Genomic DNA, 19,737 nt, shown 5'->3' on the forward strand with positions numbered 1-19,737 from the left:
GAAATTTTCAAATATCTTCAAAGTCAAATTGATAGCTTTTAAAACGGTGGAAATAAAACGGAGATTATTTATTTTGAAGCACCAAAGTCAGCATTATAGAATCGGCACGAAAATCATTCCCCCATGGAGATTATGAAACTTTTATATCGCTAAATTAAGTGTAAACTGCGTTGAATATACGTCAGAATAATTGATTTCTATTTATCTTAATTTGTGATTTCATGAAAACGGGTTTAGAAATGAGTATCAGTAAAATATACAATGTTCAAAGTAGGGTTTGACGAAACGAAATTGAAAATTTCAAGTAGCCAACTAAACTGCCAACAATCCAAACTTGCAAAATTCGATATGAAATAAAGAAAAACGAGTTAAAATTGTTACATGTTAACAAAATGTACATAAACATTGTTTCAAATCAAAAGAAACCATATTTTTTACAGTCTGGATTTGCTAATTGCATTCAATTAAGACTTTTTTAATCCATTCATTTATTATGTATGGGTTTCTGAGGAAATGAAACCATTATTTACAGGTCCTCTCAACCTCCAAATAAGGTCTGCACGATCTGAAATTATCCCAAATCCTCGTAATCTCAAATCGTGAGACGTTTTTCCGTATGGGATAAGGAAATATGGGAGTTTCTGGATTAATGACTAAGCCGATAAATTGTTTCGAGGTTACATATGACGTCATTTACTTGTTGATAAGGGGATAAGCGGACCTGTCTACAACAACTGAACAGTATCCGATTTTTCCATCAATGACGAGTACTTTTTCGCTCATGTGTTCTAACTCTAATGGATTTGTTTTCCATCCTGAAGTTGTATGCTTTGCACTTTTGTATCCTGTGTATTGCTTTGCAAACGAAAAGCAGCAATATTCTTGGAGACAAAGAATAAAAATCAAATTAAGAGAAGAATTAAAGGAGAAGAAATATCTTAAAAGAGAAGAATAAAAAGGATTTAAAAAAGGATTAAATAACTTTGTACAATCCTTAAACAAAAATGCCAACGCAATTGTTACCGCCAAGGAAAAACTTTATAATATCACAATTGTATTATCTTTATAATATCATAATTGTATTATCTTTATAATATCATAATTTTATTGTCTTGCAGTGATTATAATGCAACTATACGCAAACTTCTGGGACCATGTACACGTCATGTAAATTCATATCCGATAATTTCAGGAAATATAAATCATTATACGAAATACTGTTATATAATACAACACTAATATTATTATGTATGATGCATTCGAAATAAGTGCACTGAGTGTATCAAGATGAAAAACGCGTGGAGTGAAATTAGCTGTCGTGACAAACGATAAATGACGTCATATTGATAAGATTGATTATGGCTACATTTTTATTGATAGGCGGTTATTACAGTCGTTTTGGAGGAAATTAATTACGAGACGACCCAACATTCCTCGACTTATAATACTTTTGTACCGTTGGCGGAGTTAACTACCCTTTTGTAGATACATATCTGACTAGTATGGCTCAAACGTATCAATAAAATCATTAACGTCGACATTTCAGATCAACATACCCGGATGAAAGTCGTTTTGAATTGATAGTGATAAGTGACTTGGACTAAATTTAATCCTTATGGTTATTGTCACATGTTGGCATGGTAGTGGTTAAAACTTTTGTTTTCTTAAGTTAGAACATTCACAATTTATATTTTTTGTGAAATAGACATACATTTGTTACATGCCGCGAAAGAGTAATCGAGGAAATGTATTTGTCTTTATCACATTTACAAGATATTACTTTACTTTAACAAAATATTTTGTGATCGAAATAAAAATCTAGCTTTTTAAAACCTTTAACTTTGGCATGCACATAAAAGACAAAAATAAATGGAATAAATTGAAATGTAACATTCATGGTCAATCAATTTTTGTCCCAGAGTTTGATTTCACTTATTTAGTGTATTTTGAAAACGCTTACTTTGCTAGGTACATGTACTAATTACAATAACAACAAAGAAGTTTCCAGTCTTAATGAAGACATCTAGCTAGCTCACAAATGAGAAAAACAGCAACAATTACATAATTATTCTTTATCCCGAAACCCCAAAACAGTAATATTTCTGATCCTTTTTCAAATGAACTTTGAAATGTTTTTTCTTTGTATATATGTATATTTAAGAAAATTCTAGAAAATTTTACCCGGGTAAAGATATTACCAGCTGTACATGTAGGTAATGTGCAATTTTTTACTAGTACGATAATTCATCACTAACTTAACTAACTTTCATTTGTAATGAAGGGAGTTTGGTTAAGAAACATTCACAATCAATGTTAAACATCTTAGGTTTGACGCGGCGCCAGGGGGATTTCGGTTCAAGTATAGGTCACCATGGGCTTCATGATGTTTACCGTTTAACTGAGGTGAGCATGAAAGGTGAAGGTGACGAATAGTGATCAATCTCACAACTCCTATAGGGGGCCTCCATGGCCGAGTGGTTAGAGCATCGCGCTCAAAATCACACGACCTCTCACCTCTGTCGGCGCGGGTTTGAATCCCGCTCGCGCCGGTAAGTAGGAAAGTTTCCCAGTTTACTTTCGGAAGGTCGGTGGTCTCTTCCCAGGTATGTATCTGAGTTCTCTCTTCCACCAATAAAAACTGGGCGCCAACAGATAACTGAAAAATTATTGAGTGTGGCGAAAAACAGCAAAACAATCAATCAATCTATCTATCACAACTCCTATAAGGAATACAAAATAAAGAGTTGACCCCTGAACATACCAGAGGTGGAATCAGGTGCCAAGAGGAATAAGCATATCCTGTTGACCGGTCACACCTGTCATGAGCCTTACATGTATGTCTTATCAGGTAAAAGGAGTAATCCGTAGTTAGAATTAGTGTGAAATAATAGAATCAGTAAGAAGATTTTTCCAACTCAGCACCCATGCTATTGTGATAGTAGTATGAAAAACTTGCATTTTCGAAATACTCAGAAGATATATTCGTAGATATAAAGAGCAAAGCATATCACAAAATCTTATATTTTATTTTATCAAAACAATAAGTTTTCAATATAGGGTTATATATATCACAGATGCCGTTAATAATCAATAGGCAGATTGGCAATCAATAGTCACAGCAATGTATCGGGGTTCCGAAATAACAAAATTATATCTTTTCGTCTTTTCTTCTTCAATTCGTCGTTCACAACATGAATTCAATATCAACAGACTTAAAAAATAATGCGGAAACGTACTTAATTCAGATTCCATAACGATGTTACTGTATGTGTATATACACTTAAGTTAGCATATTCAAAATTTGACACGAATTTAGAGCTCATGGACTAAGCGTTATCATGATTTTAGCGCTTTTTCTACGTATAAAGATAGACAAGATAGATATTTTCAAATTCTCGTGCAAACGTCGAATAGCGATATGACTTTACCACAAAATGCGCTAAAATATGATTTCCGCTCAGTTGAGTACACATATGGCATTACAAAGACATTCCTCTGTAATTTTATAAATTTTAAGCCGTCCTTGATTTAAAAGTTCCTGCAAGTCTGATCTCAGAGAACTCATGTTGAATCTACCGTATTCAGTCTATTGCTAAATTATCATTACTGACAGATTCCTTCGGGAAGATGTTCGGGACAATCCGCGGTTTCTGCTGTGGAAGACTCTTTGGTTGTGAGTTCGCTAGTCTGCGCTTCGTTGTTAGTCATGGTGGTGGAATGTTCAGGTCTTGTAGAAACGGAGGAAGATGTTAAACCAAGTGTCTCAGATAGAATCGTCGATGCCGTGGTTCTGTCCGTAGTAACAGTAGATGTAGAATTATCAAGAGATGCTTTCTCTCCATCTTCCTCAGATATATCCCCTACCGAAGTAGAGCTGTCTTCCTTGTTTTCAGCTTGTGTTGATGTTACTGGATATGATGTGATTACCGTGGTGACTGTTTTGGTGATGGTAGTCGTAGTCTTGGTTACAGGAGACCCTATCATGATTTGATCTTCAGACTGGAGAGATTTTGTAATTTCGTCTGAATCGGACGGTACAGTCTTCTGCAATGAACGATACAAATTTCACATCATGATAATTTACTTTTCATTTAAAAAAAAAAACTATTCAATATTTTATTTTCGTTTATGTTTTTTGAAAAAGGATTTCAATTCTACAAAGTGAAAACCGACATTTACACTTTGTCAACTCTCTTTGAACGCTTACCTGTAAAAAATAAGAGCAGTGTACCCCCTCCTGTCCGCATGCTTCTTTGCCAGCCAGTTTGTAGATTGTGCAGGTCTTTGAATATGCAATGTCACAAATTATGAAAGTCAAACACCCAGGCTTGGATCCACATTTCACCCCGCATTCACCGGAAGTTATAACTCTAGATGGTCCAGAAGTAATGTCTGTGAGATAACACAGTTTGGAGATTGGAAGTGTAGCAATATGGCTAATACAAAATACACAAATGTTAAGGATAACCGTTGATATGCTATACATCTTCAGGTTTTGACAGATTGCCTGGCAATAAACTCCAAGATTTTGTTGTTCTTTGACTTTATTTGTTCGTTTCCCCCAGTCTTAAACAAGCCTTGTTGTTTCCGTCTGCAAATGGATCTTTAAGTTCGGGTCCACGAGAATCTTCCTTTTGACTGTAAGACTATCGGTTGCAGTGTTCGACGTTCCTCGTACGCTGAGTGTTAAACTTTTAGAGTATCTGGAGATTATTGCATCTGTACGATGAAGCAGCACCTGGTGTTCTTTTCACTTTATCGATGTACGATATCCGCAAAGCTGTCACTCACTGATCGAGTGCCAGTAACGTGGGGTATTTATAGTGATGAAACAGCGTGGAATATAATGTAACATTCCCGTGGGCAAATACTGACAAACGAGGAACCAACCATTAAACAATACTACACAACCATTTTATTCTCATCCTAAATGCAAATTTCTTTCGGTCGGATATTTTCAGATTTGTACTTATCAATGTAACGGACCATTTTCGTAAAGGTTAGATTACTCGTTTTTAGGTCGGCCATTAATATTCATTAATACTGTTCATGACAAGTTGGATTTGGATGTATATCGTTGATGATAAGAGACGTCTGACATTCGCTCTGATAGTTTAAAATTGTTTTATGGACATCGTATCAAGGGTGTCATGATATGATTTGGTTAATATTTCAAAACGTTTCTTTATTTCAAATGACTTAACAAATTTGAATTTGAATTTGAATCAATTTGTATGCAGATGATTTTAATTATTAACATAAGCAAACTGTAGGAATATATTTGTCATTAGAAAACACATTGAAGTCTACCTATTTGCATCGGTTCCTTAAATCTAAATTTACTAATAAATATATGCGTCAACACGAGCAGCATTCTTGATCATAAAAGTTCAAGTTTAGACCATTTACTACCTAAAATATACCTTTATAATTGCATCCACTTTTAAAATAACAATTACGAGCAAATAGTGGCTATCTTTTAAAACACCCACCTACATGTGCTTCTTCCCCTTTCCATTATAGTCCAGCTGGACATACTATTCCTGGTCATGTAAATATATAGTTTAAAATGTCGACCGGAAGTCGCTCGTTTTAGAATACCGGTATACAGAGAGCGCACTCTTTCATTTGGCAAATGAACACCGTCTGAATTTTGTTGACGATATTGCTAGACTATGGACTAAATATAAACAAGAACTTGATATTTTGTCAGAACAAATAAAGTATTAGACAAATTAATACAAGAGGCCCATGGGCCACATCGCTCACCTGAGTCACCTTGGCCCATATTTGAAGACTTTCCATATATATTTGCATGTAAAACCTTGGTCCCTATTATGGCCCAAACTACCCTTTACAAACTTGAATCTACACTATGTCAGAAAGCTTTCATGTAAATGTCAACTTCTTTGGCCCAATGGTTCTTTTAAAGCTTTTTTCTATATTTGTATGTAAAACTTTGACCCCCCCCCCCCCACCCACCCACTTGTGGCCCGATTCTACCCCCCGGGGACCATGATTTGAACAAACTTGAATCTGCACTATGTCAGAAAGTTTTCTTGTAAATATCAGCTTTTCTGACTCAGTGGTTATTGAGAAAAAGATTTTAACTATATATTTGTATGTAAAACTTTGATCTCCCTTGTGGCCCCATCCTACCCCCGGAGCCCATGATTTGAACAAACTTGAATATGCACTATGTCAGAAAGTTTTCATGTAAAAATCAGCTTTTCTGGCTCAGTGGTTCTTGAGAATAATATTTTTCCTATATATTTGTATGTAAAACTTTGATCCCCTATTGTGGCCCCATCCAACCCCCAGAGCCCATGATTTGAACAAACTTGAATCTGCATTATGTCAGGAAGCTTTCATGTAAATCTCAGCTTTTCTGGCTTAGTGGTTCTTGAGAAGAAGATTTTTTAAAGTTTTTCCCTATATATTTGTGTGTAAAACTTTGATCCCCCCTTGGGGCCCCATCTTATCCCCGGGGGCCATGATTTGAACAAACTTGAATCTGTACTTTGTCAGGAAGCTTTCATGTAAATCTTAGCTTTTCTGGCTTAGTGGTTCTTGAGAAGAAGATTTTTAAAGTTTTTCCCTATATATTTGTGTGTAAAACTTTGATCCCCCCCATGGGGCCCCATCTTATCCCCGGGGGCCATGATTTGAACAAACTTGAATCTGCACTATGTCAGAAAGTTTTCATGTAAAAATCAGCTTTTCTGGCTTAGTGGTTCTTGAGAAGAAGATTTTTAAAGTTTTCCCCTATATATTTGTGTGTAAAACTTTGATCCCCCCCCTTGGGGCCCCATCTTATCCCCGGGGGCCATGATTTGAACAAACTTGAATCTGCACTATGTCAGAAAGTTTTCATGTAAAAATCAGCTTTTCTGGTTTAGTGGTTCTTGAGAAGATTTTTAAAGATTTTTCCTATATATTTGTATGTAAAACTTTGATCTCCTATTGTGGCCCCATCCAACCCCAGGGGCCCATGATTTGAACAAACTTGAATCTGCATTATGTCAGGAAGCTTTCATGTAAATCTCAGCTTTTCTGGCTTAGTGGTTCTTGAGAAGAAGATTTTTAAAGTTTTCCCTATATATTTGTGTGTAAAACTTTGATCCCCCCTTGGGGCCCCATCCTATCCCCGGGGGCCATGATTTGAACAAAATTGAATCTGCACTACGTCAGGAAGTTTTCATGTAAAAATCAGCTTTCCTGACTCAGTGGTTCTTGAGAATAATATTTTTCCTATATATTTGTATGTAAAACTTTGATCCCCTATTGTGGCCCCATCCAACCCCCAGAGCCCATGATTTGAACAAACTTGAATCTGCATTATGTCAGGAAGCTTTCATGTAAATCTCAGCTTTTCTGGCTTAGTGGTTCTTGAGAAAAATATTTTTAAAGTTTTTCCTTATATATTTGTGTGTAAAACTTTGATCCCCCCTTGGGGCCCCATCTTATCCCCGGGGGCCATGATTTGAACAAACTTGAATCTGCACTATGTCAGAAAGTTTTCATGTAAAAATAAGCTTTTCTGGCTTAGTGGTTCTTGAGAAGAAGACTTTTAAAGATTTTCCTATATATTTGTATGTAAAATTTGATCCCCTATTGTGGCCCCATCCAACCCCCGGGGCCCATGATTTGAACAAACTTGAATCTGCATTATGTCAGGAAGCTTTCATGTAAATCTCAGCTTTTCTGGCTTAGTGGTTCTTGAGAAGAAGATTTTTAAAGTTTTTCCCTATATATTTGTATGTAAAACTTTGATCCCCCCTTGGGGCCCCATCCTACCACCGGCGGCCATGATTTGAACAAACTTGAATCTGCAATATGTCAGGAAGCTTTCAGGTAAATTTCAGGTCTTCTGGCCCAGTGGTTCTTGAGAAGAAGATTTTTAAATGACCCCACCCTATTTTTGCATTTTTGTGATTATCTCCCCTTTGAAAGGGACATGGCCCTTCATTTAAACAAACTTGAAAGCCCTTCACCCAAGGATGCTTTTGGCCAAGTTAGGTTGAAATTGGCCCAGTGGTTCTGGAGAAGAAGTCAAAAATGTGAAAAGTTTACAGACAGACGGACAGAGAGACAGACGGACAGAGAGACAGACGGACGCCGGACAAAATGTGATCAGAATAGCTCACTTGAACCTTCGGTTCAGGTGAGCTAATAAAAAGGCGTACTATCTATCCCTCTGTGTTTAGTAAACTAGGAGAGAAACGATACTTTGATCAATTACATTAGGAAAATATATTAGTTTAAACTGACAAAATCTGTAACATAGTTTTCGTTTGTAAGATTACAACTATATTTTTAAAGAACTTGCTATCAATTCCACATTCGGTATTCCAGCTTTTTATTAAAGGTCCCTTTGGAAAGTCAAAACTCTTCAGACTCACATTTTACCGATCCGAGTTAGAATAGGTCCTAAGTAGCCCTTGCTTGTCGTAAGAGGCGACTAAATGGGCTTCGTATGAGACCGCAAAAACCGAGTCCCCGTGTCACAGCAGATGTGAGATGATAAAGATCCATCCCTGCTCAAAGGCCGTAAGAGCCGAGCATAGGTCTAATTTTGCAGCCCTTCGCCGGCAATGGTGACGTCTCCATATGAGTGAGAGAGAAAATCTCGAAGGGACGTTAATTAACATATAATCAGATATATAATCAGTCAATCAAATTCGCATTTCAGTTTTGAGCACATTTGATATCATAGTCAATGAAATGAATAGAGTTACCGTATCTACACTGGATTCCAAAACTTAACTTATAAACAAACATACATTGCAAGATTTAGTATACGTTTTTAAAACTTTACTCCTCACCAAAATATTAACCCCCCGTAAAGGAGAAGTTTCAAACCTATTGTTTCACAGCATATGCGGGAAATGGTGTAAATCAAATGTTGCAAAAATATCCAAAGAAATTTTAGCAAATTTGAAATCACAAACTTTTCCAAAAGCAACAACATCAAAATGTAAGACTTCTCAATGCTTCACACCACCATTCCTCACTATCAATGTAATACAAGGGTGTTAGCATCATAGACAGCTCTTTTTTCAATAAAAATGAAACTCTAAAATATTCACATGAACAAGTGAAGATGAAGAACAGCCACCAATGATAGCTTGTGATCTGTTTGTGATCAACACCATTCTGATTCTCTGAAGTTGATATTATAAAAATGCTGGAGTTCCTCATTGACAATACAGATCTTCGAACAGTGTTGGAATGCTTATGGAATTAAATTCTGTTCCTTTATCCTCTGACATATTATTTAATTCTTACGAGGCAGAATCCATTTAAAAGTTTCTAAATGAAACGAGCCTCTTGCTCTGGTCTTCTACTCGATATTTACATAGATTGACAACGTTTTATCTATTAGTAATATTCATTTTTATTTAGATATCGATTACATATATTCCATTGAATTCGAAATGACATCACATTCTTCCACATCTGCTTCGCATTAAAATATTTTACTGAACATAGACTTAAACAATAGACTAACATAAATAATCAACTTTATGACAAACAAGATTAGCAACTTCTCCATCGTCAATACCATATGTTTATGTCTTTCAACCGACTCGATGTCTCAGAGCATGGTCTGCGTGTGATAAATTTCTAAACAGAGACAGGCTACTGACAAAAAAGCTGATACTGCAAGGCTTTCAATAGTCTAACTCTTCAATAGGGGATACTTACTCCCCCTTAACACTTGATCCCACCTCTGGTATTTCCGGGAATCCCCCTTTGTCTTACACTCTTTGCGTGATAGCCTACTGACAAATAAGTTAATGTTACAGGGGTTTTAACAGTCTCCTTTATAGTAAGAATTTTGCAAATTGTACTGTCATTATAATAATCTAATGTGAAATTACACGCTATCACTGGGTCGAATGTTGTCTGATGTCTTTCATACAAAGTGTTAGGCCGTTCTGTACATACTGATGTTGACTACTGTGTTTACCTGATGAAGTTATGAGGCTCAGGTCAGCTGTGACCGGTGATCAGGAGATGTTTACATCGCTCTTGGAAACATAACTGTCCCTAAACACGATCTCACCTCTGGTATACCTAGGGGTCCGTGCATGCTTTTCTCGTAAGTTGTATTTCTACATGATTTATGAGATCGATTAGCGTTCGTTATCTTCACTTGTTCATTCATGGGATCGACCAATATTCAATATCTTCATTTTTCATTAATAAATACACTATGCATGAAATTGATAGAGCCCGAAAATACGTTATTTCCATAAGCATTACATAATGAAGTGTGGTAACAGTTATACTGTCGCTATTAGAAATCACCAGGATTGCAGGAAAACTAACGCGCGTAAACCCGTTATACAATGCTGGCGACCGCCACCTCCCTAAATAATGAAACCATAGACATATTGTTTATATTTACATCAACACTAACACGTCTGAACTGATCCCGTGGGGATCCGGGTTAGAATAGGTCCTCGGTACCCCTTGCTTGTCGTAAGGGGCGATTAAATAGAACGGTCTTTCGGATGCGACCGTACAAACCTCGGCCCCGCGACCAAAAGAAAACAAATAGGAGTATTCCACAAATAAAAATCTAATTTGTCTTTGTTGGGTCATTTACAATGTACATAGCACACAATAATTGTGTATTTTTCATCAATGATCAAAATAAAAATAATTGGCGGAGCTTTATTCAAAATACCGGTAAAGCTAAACTAAATTCAACTGTCAGTCATGTGTACATTTACAAATGCATTATATGAGATAAGGACCCTCTATTTTCTATGAATATGATTCCATCCAATTTCAGCCAAACTCAACACAATTAAAACTGACTAAAATATTCTTAATCTCACAATAATTACTTAAAGTTATGTAATTTTAATGAGAGTTCTACCTCCTTCTTGATGTATGTATTTTACCTAAAGTTCAAATTTGCAGTCCCTTTTTCCTCGGATGATTTCCATAGAAACCTCTTATTTATATCAATGCATAGTGCTCATCTTGCAAAGTCAAGACATCGTGCCTCTTTGCAGAGATTAATAATACCATGTTTTTACTTTACCTTAAAATTACATTAATTTTTAGATCAGATTCAGGTCTTTGATAGATTCACTTATGTATATAAGATAGGTTGTAATATCCAACCACTCTATAAATTATCTGTCTATCTCTATCAATTTATGTTAAAAAAAACATCGACAAAATTGTGCAATAGGTCATTATAAGTGCATGAATGTCACCAGTGCACTCTCCCCGATTTTACTCCAAAACAAGCATTCTTTACCGGAAGTGTGTAAGAAATAGATGACGGCAAAACTTCTGTTCAAATTTTCCGAAATGACAATTGCAAAAGTTTCTTTGTTGTTAGTAACATATTACAATTGTCATACGCACATGGACGTTTTCATTGCACAAAAATAATGACCATAATTTCTCTAATAACCGAATTTATGGTTAAAAATCCTTTCTTTTCTTTTTCTAAGTACCCCGTTATGATATCACCAAAGAATGGCCTTGATATTAAATGAAATTAACCGAATTTCAGCTTTAGCCAGTCTCATTTTTGCTAGTCATATTAACAGATAAATTCAGGACGCGTCTATTGGACATTTTCCTCGTTTGCTTTAATATGACAGTAAATTCATGGCTGAAGAGCAATATTTTATGCATAAACATACAGGATGACGTCAAGGCCCTGTTGTTTAGATCGTTTCCTGTACGTTCTCTGTGAACGAATTTCAGTTTCTGGTTAATGACTGCGGTGATGACGGGTATAGATACCCGATATCATTTTCACTCAGTGACATTGGGAAAAATTTATTAATTTATACAATACATCGTAAAATGTACCCACACTAATATATCAAGCTGTTCTATGTAACCTAAGATTTGGTTTTAAACATCCATACATGTAGCAATTCGGTATAATCACGAACCCGAGGAAAGGAGAAGCTGTAAGTTTATAAAGCATGTTGATTAACGTGGAAACAAACATCTCAAACTTACGTCTACTTTATATTCCGCACGGTGGTCGTGCGGTTTAGTTTTGTTAAAGTTTCCGTACGATATTTAGGGCATCGACGTTTACACATATGACGTCCCATTCTTTGTACGGACTCTCGTTAAGAGGTCGAGTTAATTCCGTACGGAAATTGAACGAACGCATTCCACTTATATAATAGTCCCCTCGCGAAATTTGCAAGTCTCTCTCGGAAATTGTACGTAGCCCTTGTGATAACTGTGTGGGAGCCTATCAAATGTCCCACGAGAACCCACGAGACTACAATCTCCATACAATTATTATTTTTTGGCCCAAATATCGTACGTTTGCTGTCCGATCAAAGTACTTCTTCCGCCAGATGACCGTGCGGAATTCGTGCAATACATTGAATGATGTACACAGAATACGGGCTTATGATTATAACGTTAAACAATATCGTGGAGGTCACAGAGTTCGTGATTCTGTTAAGAATTCAGCCACTGCCTGTCATCGCACGGAAGTCACACGACAAAGTAGATGCGGTCAGGTCACGGCTACATGGGAGCATCGCAAGCAAAATGTAAAGAAAATTGATTTCCAGGTGTTGAGGTCATTCTGTTGGGCACATGATTTGAATTCTTGAGTATGTTATTAGACAATTGCACCGATTCATAAATTATAACCTCTAATATGTTCAACTTACATAAAAAGGGTGATATTATTGTCAAAAGCCTAAAAAGTTTGCTGTTTACGTCATGATATATTTTCTATATATATTTACACCGTTAAGTGTCATGATCGCTTAAAAATAGTGAAAATTTCGTTTGTGCAAATTTACTAAACACCTTTCGGGTGAAACAGTGAATATATCGAACGATGTTCAAACTTGTAAAAAGACCAGCTTTAAGTTACACAGAGCTCTTATGTCAAATCTACTTTCAAAAGAACTATAAACCTATGCAAGCAAGAAATGTTTGTTAACCATGTATGTCCCTATGGTGCAAAATTGCAAAGGGTTATGCACATGTGTCCTTAAAATCATAACAGTGGCAACCAATTCAATATATACAGCAGACAATATCTTCCTATGTCTACTGTTGATTGACCATGTGCCCTACAATGTACCAGTAAGTTTGGTGTCAATCAAGCAACGGATTCTTAAAATGTAGGAGACAATATATTACTATGTCCAGTTTGACCTTTGACCATATGAACCCTAATTCCTGTGCCTTTCAAATCAATAGGGGTCATATACTCCTTAAGATGTATCACTGTACCAAATTTGATATCTGTTAAGCAAAGGGTTCTCAAGGTAATAAGCGGACGGTATATTCCTTTGTCCAGTTTGACCTTTGAAAAGGTGACCAAAAATCAATAGGAGCCATCTACTCCTTAAAATGTATCAATGTACCAAGTTTGATATATGTTATGCAAAGGGTTCTCAGAACATTGAGCGGTCAGTATATTCCTATGTCCAGTTATTGGCCTTTAATTATGTGACCTATGAATAAATAGGGGTCATCCACTCCTCACAATTTACCATTCTACCAAGTTTAATGTCTGTCAAGAACAGATCCGTGCTGTATATCTCAAGATATTGAGCGGACAGTATCCTGGGTGGATTGATCTTTGACCTTTCAAGTGAAAATCAATAGGGGTCCTCTTCTGCTCGTATCCAATCCACATATGAAATATCAATATGATCATTTAGGAATGGTTCTCAAGATATTGAGCGGACAACATATGGTCTACCAACCGACAGATACAAAGCAATCTCTCTCTCTCTCTCTCTCTCTCTCTCTCTCTCTCTCTCTCTCTCTCTCAGGGGCGTGGTGAAAGGTGAAGATAACAAGTAACTAATTTTTGTTGAGTTTTAGTGATGGAGCATTGCTTAGCTTATACTTATGACGAGTGCTTTTCATATTATCAATGCAAACCGAGAGGGACGTTAAACAATATTCAATCAATCAATCCACCTTTATAGATTGTACATTAAAACGTTGCAGTGAGTGTATTTTGTATAGTCTGATTAAGATGTTGTTTTAAATGTTAGGATAAGGAAATTATAAAATGTGGTTTTCTTTTCACAAGAGACCCACAAACTCTTCGGTCACCTGAATATTAGTTAAAAGTATCACTAGTACCAAGGACTATATGAGATCTAGAGAAAATTCTGCTCTGCTTAATTCTAATATTCAACAACAGTAAAAAAAACCAAAAAAACCCCAGATGTATTCTTAAAACTTAAATGCCCCTAAAAGTGCCTACACTGATAAAAGACTTTACATAATATAATATTTGTAACATTACCACGATATGACTAATATGGCCCGTCCTTGGGACAAAACCCTAGAGTTGCGAAATTGAACATTTTGATATATCCTTTTTGCCTTATCCTACATTGTAAATATGCATTGGTTTTTAAACCGTATCAGCAAACTAATATTGATTGATTGATTGTATCTTGCTCAACGTCTCGCTCGAGAATTTTTCACTCATATGGAAACGTCACCAAGACCGGTGAAGAGCTTCAAATTTAGGCCTATGCTCGGCGCTTACGACCATTGAACAGTGAGGGTTCTTTAGCGTGCCACGCCTACTGTGACACGGCTCATCTGTTTTTAAAGTCATCTCCGAGGACCCGTGACATTCACACCTGGTGTCGAGTGTTTGGCGATAGAACTGTCACTACCTGTTTTAACGACTTAGGTCTGTCGCGGCCGGGATTCGAACCCCGGGCTTCCGCATGCGGGGCGAACGCTCCTACCTCTCGGCTACCGCGGCTTCAAATGATAAAGACAATGATCACAAGAAAAATTCTCTGACCCACCCTGATACCAAAACCCTTATTCCCTGGGATAATGAAATTTACAAATTTGGTAACGGCTACCTATATCCATTTAATTTCAACTGAGTATCAAGAACATTAAAGAAGATTGAATGGTTGTATATTGTTTAACGTCCCTTTTCATAATGTTTCATTCATATGCAGACGTGTATTAAAGAAGACATTTGTTTAAAATGTTTTACACATAAATACTATACCAAGTTTGACCCCGCCAAGTCCGAACCTCGGGGATCATGAAATTTACATTGATGGTAGAGGCCTTCCTGCTCTACAGCACTGCATTTTTAGTCCCCTACAGACGAAGTCGAAGGGGACTTTAGGTTTGCGCTCCGTCCGTCCGTCAATCCAGTTTTCCGCACTTTTTTCTTCGTTCTTGCAGATATTCATTTTATAGTTGGTATGTTGCTTTGCTATAACAAGTTACAGATCAAGTTCGAATTTCGTCTTGGTACATTGATTTTTCATTACGTTATGGCCCTTGGACTTATAAAAATAGCATGAATTATCAGATTTCCACACTTTTTTGTTGTGCTTGCAGATATTCATTTTACATTTGATACATTGCTTTGCCATAACAAGTTACAGATCAAGTTCGAATTTCGTCTCGGCCCGTTGATGTTTCATTAAGTTATGACCCTTGGACTTATAAAAATAGCATGAATTATCAGATTTCCACACTTTTTTGTTGTGCTTGCAGATATTCATTTTATATTTGATACATTGCTTTGACATAACAAGTTACAGATCAAGTTCGAATTTCGTCTCGGCCCGTTGATGTTTCATTAAGTTATGGCCCTTGGACTTAGAAAAATAGCATGGATTGTTAGTTTACATCCAAGTTTCTTATCTCTGTAGATACGAGTACTACACTCATAGTAGTTCTAGTATAGTAATACAACAATGCAGCTAAATTATTCATAATCACCTATATTTCACAGTTTATTGACTTTGTTAAAGACCTAAACCTAATTATAAATTTGTCTTTTTTCCTGGTATAGTCTCTACTCGAATAGTAGTTGATTTCCAACCATTCCTATCCTGGTTCCCCAATTTTGCCTTTTACCATAACCTACATAATGAACTTTGAATGTTGTTGTGGTACATTAATTTTTGCAACCGGTAGTGGACTATGTATTGCCATGCAATACTCGCAGAATGCTTGTTAATGTAGTTTTTCATACACATGTGATGTTGTAGGAAAGAAGAGTTTTGAAAATTGGTCAATTTTGGCATTTTTATCCCGCCCCTTCAGTCTCATTGGTGTAGGAGTCCTGAAATGTACCATCTATGCGACATTGTCCCAAAAATGTCTCATACCAAATGTGAACAGAATTGGAATGATAGCTATTAAGAAGTTTTAAAAAATCAATTGTTAACACCCGATGGATGACGACGGACGCTGACCAATTGCAATAGGTCACCTAAGTTTAATCAGCTGACCTAAAACTGCCAATCATAGGAGTGTGTGGTAAGAGTGAATTCATAACGAAAGATAAAATTTTGCTGCGAGTGACCTACCCTTCCACAATACACGTACTTGTACCTCAGTGAAATGATAATTAGATTTGTATTCAACTGTTATTCCAATGATGTCTTCTTATAGAATGCATTTATCATTACAAGTAGTCATCTGTCTCCTTTAGTCGCATACTCTTCTTCTTGAGAGGGTCTTTATCAGAAATCTTAGCGCCCTCCCGATGGAGATTATACATTGTTAAAACTACAAAGCGCAAATTTAATCCAACTTCTCCAGACATAAATATGATCAGATAAAACAACCCGAATCTATAATTTGGAAGCGCAAAGGAATCATGTTCGGCAGAATTCAGGCCTTGTTCGCCGACATTCTTTTCTAGTCAAGTATGAATACATGCACGGCTAGATAACATACATATTTATTACATCTTTTGTTGATATTTAACGTTTCTTATGAAGATGCTGAAACTTACAAAAATCAAACAAAGTATCATATTTAACATTTCACTCGACAACAAAAACTCAAGAAAGCGACATACTGTCACAATATACCTTTTTTCATTGAGTTGTTGATGCATTGTCGAATAGAGAAAGGGTTTTGAAAGTTGAAAAACCTATCAACGGTGGAAGGAAGAAGAATGATTTGAAAATACCCTTGGTCGAGGCCTCTGCTGGTGGACTGTTAGTCCCCGAGGGTCTCTACAGCCAAGTAGCTAAGTACTTCGTTATTAGCTTGAAAATACGGATGTATATTTAATTGCCGAGATAACTTCATTTCAAAATTAAGGATTATCTCCCTTATGCATAACTCTTATCCTTGGACGAATTTGACTCCAGTTTTTGGCACTCTAGCTTTCCTTTTAGCTCCTACAAGTTTATTGTTATTTCGAATTTCCAAACTTTCGGCTTTAGCATCACTGAAGAGACATTATTTGTTGAAATGCGCATCTGGTGCATCAAAATTGGTACCGTATAAGTTTTACATGTGACACGACGGTTCTTCGAGCAACATGACACAATGTTTCTGCCATATTCTACTCTTCTGAGTAAACCATTTTGTTTTCATTTGTTTGCAATAAAGGCGGGAAAATGTGTTTTCAAAACTGGAAGGAAAATAGAGGAATTGCATACAATCGTTTGTAGCATGGAAACAATGAGGTGCATGGAACAAAAATCATGAGATTAATTACATGGAATTAATTGCATCGTGTACGCCGGCCTTCATTTTGTTATTTTTATTCAATTCAAAATAATAGATGAGTTGCATCGGCATTGTTGCACAAAATAAACTTCATTTGGAAACAATGGCACGAATGCCGATTTTGGTGGGCAAATAAGAGTCCCTTTAGGGCCTATGTGAAATGAACAGAACAGCTTTATCTAGAATGTTCAGACATTTATATAATATACATACAGAGGTCGATCAATTCACCGTTTTCTCTGATGGGAGACAGGGAAAAGTCTAATGTGAAATAAAGCATGTAGTCTAATGGGACAAACCCTCAGTGGAACGTAAATATAAAAGTGTTGTGTGGTCACAGGAAAACACCCATTAAAGACACAGGATATGAACAGCTCGTTTACAGGGTAATCTGTGTGTAGGTGGCGTCTTCCTATTTTATGTGGAAGTACTATAGAGGCTGATGACAGATAAATTCATGCGCGTCGAGTAGGTCCTCGCCTCTGATTGGATGGCTGATTTAATGGATTGCATTGTGACAGGGGATTGCCGGGACTTTAATTTTGTGAAACAACAATCCTTTTACAAGTCATCTGACGTCATTAAAATAAATTGAACCCAACAGTGAAACACAATGAGTTTTTTAAAGGTCTAATTAAAATATGTTTGAGTTTCCGCATGCATTTTATCGATATATTGTCATTTGGATGGAAGCAAATCTGATTTACTCTACCTTATCTTTAGAATATGAATGTTCATGAAAATTAAAAGGGAGAAACATTTCCTTATTAAGATAATTTAGAATTGTCCCATCTTTTTCAATGTAACATTTTGAATCTCTTTTGTCCAACTTGAAGCCTAGTGGACCCTTGGTGTGTAAATATACATGTACGATATTTATAAAGGACTCTGTAATGTGTAGTACTGTTTTCTGACGTTTTCTATTGTTCGGCCGTTCTTTAGATACTAATTTTGAATAAGGATTACTCCGTTTACTTGATTAAGATATATAACTCACGGCGAATATGACCGGTCAAAAGGGAAGGCTTACTCCTCGTAGGCACCTGGTTCCATTTCTGGTGTTTGCCCTACTTTTAATTTTGTATATATACTCTACAATAATGATCAGATTGATCATTGTTATCTTCCACATTTTCACGAAGAATACCGTCATGAGACATCGCATTTTATACCCTTTAATATTTTCAAAGATGAAATTTATTTCTAATTTTATTTCCCCTATAATTGTTTCAGATAAAATTAAAGATCTCACCTGTCTACAATAATAGATATAAAAGAATCCATCCTTAGTTCAAAATTGGTCAAAAGAAGTACATATCAATGTCGAACCATATTTTGTCGCCCCCACATACATTGTTGACGGCGATTATTTATGTTATTATTATCATATTATGTTATTATTATTTATGCTATTATTATATCATGCTATTATTGTTTGATGTTATTATATCTCATGTTATTATTTTATCATGCTATTATTATATTCTACTATTCTATTATGTTATTATTATATTATGTTATTATTATTTATGCTATTATTATATTATTCTATTATTGTTTATGCTATCATCATATGCTATTATTATTTATGCTATTATTATTTTATGCTAGTGATATTTTATGCTATTATTATTTATAATTAATAACATATATATTTGTATCATCCGTCGGTATGAAAAATAAAGTAGTCATTCTGACAACAAGTAATACCTAGATGTAAGTTGGGTTTTTCTTTAATTCCGTGACCCATATATATATATAATTCAATAAAAAAAGCAGGAAAATATACAGTTCCAAAATATATTTAAATCACCTGAGGATGGATGTTAAAATCCAGAAAGCGCTAGTGATTTAAATATATTTTGGAACTGCATATTTCCTGCTTTTTTTATTGAATTATTTTGACTGTGTGATATCAACTCTTTCTATTTGGATTATATATATATATATATATATATATATATATATATATATATATATATAAAGCACTACAATGACCAACGACACGAACAACCAGATTGTCAAATTTGATAGTCAAATTTACTTCAGGACAAACGAAAAGAATTACATAATGTGGCCAATATCAACAGAGCATAATAACAAAAACGACATATAAATACATCTAGCACTACAACTACACTAATCTACAAAGTTTTTACAACGTAGACTACATGTTTTTGGTCTTTAGGCTTGCCAATCAATGTTAAAAGTGGAGCGAATTAGGACATGCCTTAT

At 35.7% G+C, this 19,737-nt stretch overlaps 1 protein-coding gene across 1 annotated transcript; it reads right to left on the bottom strand.

The window, feature by feature from the left end:
• Positions 1-3,009: 3,009 nt before the first annotated feature.
• Positions 3,010-4,754, bottom strand: LOC125665392 (uncharacterized). The gene is made up of 2 exons (XM_048898035.2): positions 4,208-4,754; positions 3,010-4,044 (listed from the first exon to the last, which is right to left on the bottom strand). The coding sequence occupies exons 1-2, from the start codon at positions 4,484-4,486 to the stop codon at positions 3,604-3,606; spliced, it is 720 nt and encodes a 239-aa protein (XP_048753992.2). The 5' UTR covers positions 4,487-4,754; the 3' UTR covers positions 3,010-3,603.
• Positions 4,755-19,737: the final 14,983 nt, after the last annotated feature.

The sequence above is a fragment of the Ostrea edulis genome, chromosome 10 (genome assembly GCF_947568905.1).
Source record: "Ostrea edulis chromosome 10, xbOstEdul1.1, whole genome shotgun sequence".
NCBI lineage: Eukaryota > Metazoa > Mollusca > Bivalvia > Ostreida > Ostreidae > Ostrea > Ostrea edulis.

Coding starts and splice junctions, on each gene's coding strand:
- LOC125665392 (XM_048898035.2), bottom strand. CDS start 4,486: ATGTATAGCATATCAACGGTTATCCTTAACATTTGTGTATTTTGTATT. Junction 4,045..4,207: donor ACTGCTCTTATTTTTTACAG/GTAAGCGTTCAA, acceptor CGTTCATTGCAG/AAGACTGTACCGTCCGATTC.